This window comes from Corythoichthys intestinalis, chromosome 11, assembly GCF_030265065.1.
Source record: "Corythoichthys intestinalis isolate RoL2023-P3 chromosome 11, ASM3026506v1, whole genome shotgun sequence".
Taxonomy (NCBI): domain Eukaryota; kingdom Metazoa; phylum Chordata; class Actinopteri; order Syngnathiformes; family Syngnathidae; genus Corythoichthys; species Corythoichthys intestinalis.
The window spans coordinates 43654820-43663001 of record NC_080405.1 but is presented as its reverse complement, the minus strand read 5'-3'; the positions used below and the strand labels follow the sequence as shown (position 1 = coordinate 43663001).

General features: G+C 39.0%; 1 protein-coding gene across 5 annotated transcripts in view; it reads left to right on the top strand.

Moving 5' to 3' along the window:
- The first annotated feature begins 353 nt into the window (after nucleotides 1-353).
- Nucleotides 354-8182, top strand: part of nxf1a (nuclear RNA export factor 1a) — a 29169-nt gene continuing 21340 nt past the window's right edge. Inside the window, exons 1-5 of one of the 5 annotated variants that reach the window (XM_057850563.1) lie at nucleotides 354-419; nucleotides 700-790; nucleotides 1322-1372; nucleotides 5048-5255; nucleotides 5427-5562. In XM_057850563.1, the coding sequence (XP_057706546.1) occupies nucleotides 721-790; nucleotides 1322-1372; nucleotides 5048-5255; nucleotides 5427-5562 (465 nt within the window). In that variant the 5' untranslated portion in view covers nucleotides 354-419; nucleotides 700-720. Of the gene's footprint in view, nucleotides 520-660; nucleotides 791-1012; nucleotides 1253-1321; nucleotides 1373-5047; nucleotides 5256-5426; nucleotides 5563-8182 lie in introns of those variants that run through there. The other 4 variants (XM_057850561.1, XM_057850564.1, XM_057850565.1 and 1 more) reach the window with 4 other exon arrangements.

Sequence of the window (8182 nt, the reverse complement as noted above, 5' to 3'; positions counted from 1 at the left end):
AATAAGTGAAAAAACATTTGTCATATGTATCTCTTTCCCATGCTAAATCTGAATAAATATATTGAACAAAATAAATATATATATAAATAAATCAGGGGGTGGAGGGGTGCGCTACTTCGTGTTTTTCACTTATCACGGCGGGTTCTGGGCCCCCTTAACCGCGAAAAACGAGGGATCACTGTACAACATTATGCATTACAATTCAAAAAATATATGGAACACTCAGGAATACTCTGATATAGCACATAAGGCATTTTCAATTACACATAAACACATAGGAAAGTTTTCTGAAATATTGCAGTGTACAAATCCTTATTTGTTTTACACCAGTCGCCAGTACCCATATAGTGACGTCACAAGTTGTTATCATTTGTAATTTAGCCGAAAAGCTGAGCGACGTGAGTGCCACCAACGTGAATGTGAGCAGTGAAAGAAAAAAGACGTTTTCCTTGTTTTGTCGTGTCGTCGCGTCACAAACAGCAGCAAAAAAATATTTGGGCGTAGTTGAAAATGTTTTGGGTGAGTCCAAAAATATGTACAGCTAACGCTTGTGGGCCTAGGGCCGACTCTAGGCTAGCTAAATTTGCATGGGCGAAATGAAGTTGTGCCTTGGCCATTGTTAGCGTTTTCGCCCCTTAAAGTCTTCTTTTTTTATTTTAGGCATCAACCGTTGCTGTTTTGTTTTTCTTGTCGATGTAGGTAACACAGGTGTCTAGATGTATGTATTACAACATGGATACGCCTTGGCAACGTGTCCCGAACTTGCAGGTGACACGAACGCTAAACCACAGTAAGTTTTTAAGTCAATTTTACTCTTCATTTATTGTAAAATAGTTCATGAAAGATCGTTATTGTCTTATATATAATAAATTTCTCATTTGTGTTACGTCTTACAGTCATGTTTTGTAAAGTTTCATACTTTTGGTAATTAATTTGTACGTAATTGGTTTATGGCGCATGCGCAAATTGGATGTACCGCTGTGCTGGCACGAGTGTAACCCGGAAGCTGTAAGCGTTCACATCCGCCATTTTTAGCATCGAATTGAAGGAGACAAAGCTAGGCTAAAATAAGCAAATACATTAGTGTGGTAACGACTCAGTGCTTTCGTATTTGTTACTTTTCGATTTTTTTTTTTCAACAATAAGTGAATAGAGCTCGTATTATCAGCCAGTCATAGAACAACACGCAGGAAGTAGACGGTTTTGTGTGCTTTTTCCTGACGCCCTCGCGGAAATATGGCGGATTATTTTGGTAAGTAGTGTTTTTCTGTTCATAATTAATCTTACACCGTCTTTCCCTTTTGGTGCCTTGTTCATTCAGACTCTGTGCCGACAAGGGAGGTTAGATGCAGTGGTTTCTTGACTTCAGGAGGTAATCCTTTTCATTTTGGGCCTATCTTTCATCACTCCAGCAGGGCTATTATTGGACAATGTTACGTCATCACGCTGTTTAAAACGCCAGATCTTCTCGTTGTATTCTATCAGTGTAAACTCAGATTGTTTTGTTTTTAACTGAACTAAACATTTTGTATAAAGTATGACAAAGCACGACATCCAAGTTGTAAACTTCAAAGCCCGCCGTCGTATCATTTTGGATTGCTAAAGCTAGCAATGTGCGTCTACCTCATGATTTGAAGTTGTCATCTTTTATAGCATGAGATGTTGTAAACATTTTGATATTGCAAACATTTTGGTGACCAAAATGTATTCCAAAGTAATAGCTAATTTACTATGTATAATATAGAATTTTTTTTTTTCAAGGGTGTAGGTTTGGTCTCAACATTGGTAGGGACCATGTAACAGCATAACCTGCATGTACACTTTTTGTTGGGGACAGGACATGAAAAAGACCAAACAGATTTGGTAAACGGGGTGGTCAGGCCTACATTTCTCATGAATATGACCCTTTTTAATTGATAGGCTAAATCAGGGGTCCCCAAACTTTTTCCTGTGAGGGCCACATAACTTTTCCCTTCTCTGATGAGGGGCCGGGGTCAGTTTGTCACAGAAAAAGTGTGACGATTGCAGGAGTGCCTAAATGTAAAAATTTATTGTCTTTCAGAAAGCCACAATCAAATAACCCTTTCTGGATTCTTCACGGAACAAAAGTAAATGAAATAAAAATAATAATATAATATTATATAATTAAGCTATTAATTAAATAGATGATAATCAAATAACCCTCTCTGGGTTCTTCAGAGAGAAAAACCAAGAAATAAATTACACTACTGAAAAAAAAAATAATTCAAATGCTCTCTGATATTGTTCAGGGGGCCGGACCAAATGTGGAGGCGGGTCGTAGTTTGGGGACCCCTGGGCTAAATGATCAAAATAAATCTGTATTGACTTATACTTAGTTTCATATGTATTGGTTCAGGTGATGCACCGTTCAATTAAAACCTTTGTTTTCAAAAACTACTAAAACATTTTGAAAACTTCCCGAATAAAGGTCTGGATTTTATTAGCAGATTTAAATAGTTAATATATCAACATAACTTACATTATATAAAATACTAATTCATAATCACTTAACTATCCAGAAATGCAAAAAAAAGAAAAACATTTGCCCCTCAGCATTGTCTGTCTAAATAAAGAAATTAAATGTAACTGGAAAAATGTCTTAGTCAGGGAATAACAAAAATGGATGCTTCCTTCAGGTAAAACACTACTGCTTTTGTCTACAAGCACAGCCAAACTCATTAAAAAAAAATGAAAGCTACAGTGGCTGCTGCTGGCCGAAAAAAAAAAAACCTTCTAAAATCCCTCCCCTTTGAAGGGGGCGGAGGTGGCGGCATACTGTCAACATGTCGTATTTCTTTCGGGGCTGTGAGTGCGTGTGTGTGTGTGTGTGTGTGTGTGTGTGTGTGTGTGTGTGTGTGGACGGGGAAGGGGGGGCAAGTCATCAGCCAATCAAATGTGCATTTGAAGGGGAAAAATGGACTGTCACATTCAGCAAATGAAAAGGGATAAATGTAAGTCTGAACATAAAGAAAATAATTCACATAACAATCTATCGTTACAACATACGGGAAGACAATCTAAATCTATATAATCTCTAAATCTCTATATAACAAAACTAATTATATAATGCAAATAAGGTTGCTTAAAGTTGGTGGGGACAATTTGAGCCTCCTAAAAATTTGGTAGTGTTATTTCCCTACCGTCCCTATGCAAACCTACGCCCTTGATTTTTTTTTTTACAGGGGTGTCATGGGTTGTTTTGTCGTTATGACTGACCTCAAATGTTAAATCCATTTGTTTCCATACTTTTATAAATTTTTATACCCCTTGTTATTACACCGGCTGCAAGTGAGCTACAGCCTGTCTGAGCTGAATTTGAGCAACAGCCGGGGTCTAGGAATGGTCATCAAAATTTGACATGTGAAATATTAACATATGACTAACCCCTTGCTCTCATGTGAGGAATTTTTTTTTTTTTTTTTTAATGTTTTTTAAATTGAATAGTCTTATTGAAAATTAAGATGTGTCTCACATTAGTTATTTGTCATTCCAAAATTAAGACTGTCATTACATAATTGTATTTTAGAATATCCATGTCATGTCAAACTTTATCACAATACATTAAGTAGACAGAATTGACCTCTGGACATTTGGTTCGATGTAATGTAAATGATTAATTCTTAAACTGCTTTCAGTTAGGCGCCGTAAACTAATCTCTCATTGTCTTGTTTTAGTTTCATATTAAAGGCTAAGTTATGCTTCTGCGGCAGACCTACGCCGTCAGGGCAGACCTGATTTACGACCCTCCGCTATAGCCATACTTACACCTCCACAAAATCCTGACTACGTGTCACGTCAACGCGTGATGACTTGACGCAAATGGACTGTGATTGGTCTGCTCAGACTGTTGTTTCAGGTTCAGCGCAAAATTACAGCCATTTACAAACATTATTGCGCTACACTAAGAAAATTGACAAAGCCAATGAGAGGATCATCGAAGAGGTCCGCAAGTACGACCACCTGTACAATGTTTCATCAAGGCATGATAAAGATTGCCAGATAGCAAGCAATTCATGGAAGGGGATTGCTGAGAATACGGGGCTGGAGGTCAGCGAATGCATAAAAAAATCGAAGAACCTCCGAGACAAGTATGTTTGTGTGTTCGGAAGCGAATGGCCACACGAAGCGGTGACCCAGCTGGCCCAAAACTGCCAGATTTTTATCACTTTGTTGTATTTTGGTTGGTGCACGTTATCATTTATTTTGTACACATGTTTGCTGTGAGTCTGACTTATTTACATTTTACACTGCAAGTATATGAAGAATAAAGCACAGGTTTGGTGTCAAAAGAGTTGTTTTGATGTTTATTTTTCAACAACAGATAGTTCATCAACTTGGTACAGCATCACTGATTAAGAGTGCCTCGGTGCTTTGGATTAGATTACAAATTTACCCGTCCCCCTTCCAAGGGAACGGAAAAAAGCCAAAGCTTTAATTATAACGTGTTTACCATCAAGGCTTCCAACGCAGTTTGGAAAGTTCCATAGCCACCAGAAATCTGCTATGGCTTCCCACTGGCTGGTTGTAGAACACGGCAGAGAAATGGGACAAAACGCTGGACAAAGCAGTTTGCTGGATTCCACCCGCAGATGCTAGAATTCGTAATGTGATTGCCAGTCTCTGTGCGGCATCAGCAGTCGAACAGACCACCTCCGCAACAGTCTTCTGCGTTGCCTGTGCCTCAACATTTGGTTGATGAGCTGAAGATTCAAGCGTACCAACACCGTTGCCAGTTGTCGTGTAACCGGAAGAAAACTAGAGGAAGTTGACAAGTCCCCCCCAAAACCGTACAAACGCAACGCCACGCGTCTAGTCACTTGGCGCTGAATTACAGAGCAATGCCTTGCCGCAGAACTATCGAATGTTCGTTGACGCCGTAGGGTCTACATTATCGCTACGCCGTCACCGCAACAGAGAAGCATAACTCGGCCTTAAGTCGGCAATGTCTTTCACTTAAACATTTGTTCATATGTAGTGTTATTTAAGTCTCCAACCTAATCTAACTCAGAATCTATTGATATTTCAGAGCATGACGACCGCACGGGACCAATTAATCGCAACCGTAAAGGCAGAAATTCCAATAAAGGTCGCGCTCACGACCGTTTCCGCAGAGACCGGCAACGTGGTGGCGGGGGTGGCTTCGGGGGTCCTGGACCACGGTCCAGACTCGAAGACATTGATGGAGATGTAGCAATGAACGACAGCAGTCAAGACAGCAGCAATCACAGCAGATTGTAAGTTTGGCCGATGATCAAGTTTTGCCGATTATTAACTCTACCAGAAAGACTAATTTGCTTCGTAGTCCCAGAAGTAATACACATTAGGAAAAAATTGAACTGACATAAAAGAGCACTTTGGCTTGCTGAAAAATAACACTTGTTTAAACTACTACCTTCTTTCCCCAGCACACCCTACGGAAGGCACCCTCGGAAGGATGGCCGAGACAGGCGACAAGGAAAGGGTGGAGGTGGTAGAGGAGGCGGCTTCAGAGGAGACCGAGGTGGTGGAGGCCGAAACCGCAGCAGTTGGTACAAAGTGACTGTGAGTATCACTGCAATTAGTACTTCCTAGGGCTGCAGCTATCGAATATTTTAGTAATCGAGTAATCGGCTGAAAATCCTATCGAGTAATCGGATAAAACATATATTTTTTTAGGTAAAGAGCAAATATAAATATACATGATAAAACAAAACATTTCATCTAATATTGAACCATTTTCAGTCAATCAATGTCTTTATTTTCAATGTACATTGTTGAACACAGCCAACAATTGTCTCTCAGATGTGACTACAATAAAAGGACCAATTCACTGCTTTCATTCCAAAAACTTTTAGATCTTATAGAAAATATATACTGAATATTTCTTACCTAAAAATGCCATTACGCTTGATAACACATATCACTTAAGTTAGGTGGTTTTCCCACGTGTTTCAATTGAATTTCCATTTGTGTCATGCCATTTTTAAGTTCTAGTTAAGTTTTGCATGGTACCCGCGGGTTATTAAAAGTAATAAAAAAACATTGAATTTAGTTTTCCATTATTAAAGGTATTAAAAGTATTAAATTAGCTGTTGTAAGTCTGGAATTTTTTCACCGTGGTCTTAATTTTCAAGAACATCTCAGTGCAACCTAAATCATATCCGTGACGGTTATTTATTTATTTATTTATTTATTTATTTATTTTAAATCCATAACGAAGATGACTCATAGAATTTTTACGATGCACTGCACTACAAATCGAAATACAACTGTGCGTGCCAAACCACCACAACCGGCAAAACGGAGAATCCACCCTCCTCTGCATGGGGAATGCGTCCGTTTGTCGGTGGAACGAAAACCCTGCAGGCAGAAGCATTGTGGATTCTGAACACCAAAACAGACCACCATTCATATACTTCAGATGAGTCAATTGGTGATCTGTTTCGGATATTACGTCATTTTTGGTCGGCATCGGCTGTCACAATGTTGGTCGTATTGCGTTTTGTTCCAGAGGGAGCGTTCCCGATGTTGTAACTGTCTTTTGTAACGACTTTTCAGTTGGCAGAAAAAAAACCGCACATTTTCTTAATGTTTAAATAGTCTACATATTTTTATGGTCATTATGAATGCATTTACACAATTAAATAACGCTGGAAAAGTTTGTTAAACATAATGTTGGTCAAATCGTGTTTTTTTCCAGAGGTAGCATTCCCGACTTCGTAACTGCAGCCAATTTAAGCTCATCAAGACTTTCAGATAGAGGTAAAATCGGGCCTGAAAAATCCAGCCCGACCCAAACTGGTCCGCGGGTATTAAAGCCCGACCCGCGTTTTGTGTGATAACATTTGTGACGATGTCTGCATAAAAACGTGTCTTTTGTAACGAATTCTCAGTTGGCAGAAAAAAACCCCACATTTTCTTAATGTTTAAATAGACTACATATTTTTTATGATCATTATAAATTTATTTACACAATGAAATAACGCTGGATAAATATAAATGAACAGATGCTGTTTTACGGACTCGCAGAGGGGAAGATTAAAAAGGGCGTATAGGCACGCTCTGGCTCTGCAATGACCACACACCGCCTTCTTGGTTTTTTTTTATCCAAATTATTTATTTTATAACAAGTATTTCTTAGTTTATCATTCATACATCGTTAATATATAGTTATTTCAAAAAGTTAGCGAGAAAGAACTCTGGCCCGGCCTGACGTAATAATTGACATTTTAATTTTGGTCATGTTTTCAGTTTAATTTGGCTGTTTCCAGCTTGCTATGTTTATAATTGCAATATTTTGTTTACGGCTTTTCCTCTTACTGCGAAGAGGGAGGAAGTTACATCGACCGCCGCTATGATATCTAAGTCATCAGCCATCTGCTGTGACCCGGGAATTTAACGCCTGTTTTCACGCACACTGCTTCCCATGTCAGTCGACACGGGAAATTGTTTTCACACACAACTGCTGCACGGTTAAGTCCTGCGATATTCCCGTTGTTTTGGAGTATGTGATAGGGGCTCAAGTTACATCCAGATACTTTAGGTTGCAGTTTATGGGTCATGCGAAGGCAGTGGACCTGCTGAAACATTTTGGTTTGCCTTTCGAATGAATGTGAATTTCGCCGTTGTAACTCGAGAGTTAGCCATGTTCACTGGGGTCTTGGCAGGTGCACTAGCGGCTAGCCTGTTACAGAAGATGGCTGGTCTGAGTCCTGTCCGCCTCCTCTTTTTGTCCATAATTATTGTGTGCGTGTGTGTGTTTAAAAAAAAATTCTGACAGACTTTATAATGTTACTTTAAATGTGTTTTAATTGTATCTTCAATATATGCATTCTTTTGTCAAACACACTTAGTAATTGAGGTTAAAATTGATGCTGGTGCTTTATTTATTTAATATGATTCAATATGATCTAAATAATGGGTGCGAGAAAAGTGTTAATTTTCAGTTGAAATGGCATTAAAAAAGGTCTTAAAAGTCTTGAATTTAGATTTATCAATCCTGGGGGGACCCTGTGATAGGATTTTGAGTTTTTGCAGTGTTCAAAATAAATGTATTGTAACATATCAGGTTATAATATGGCGGGGATATTTGCATGTGTTTCTGAATGCACCGCGTGACGTGCGGGGGTGAGGGAGGTGCGGGAGGGCGAGAGACGTGCCTTCCTGTTTTTCTTGTCGTTCC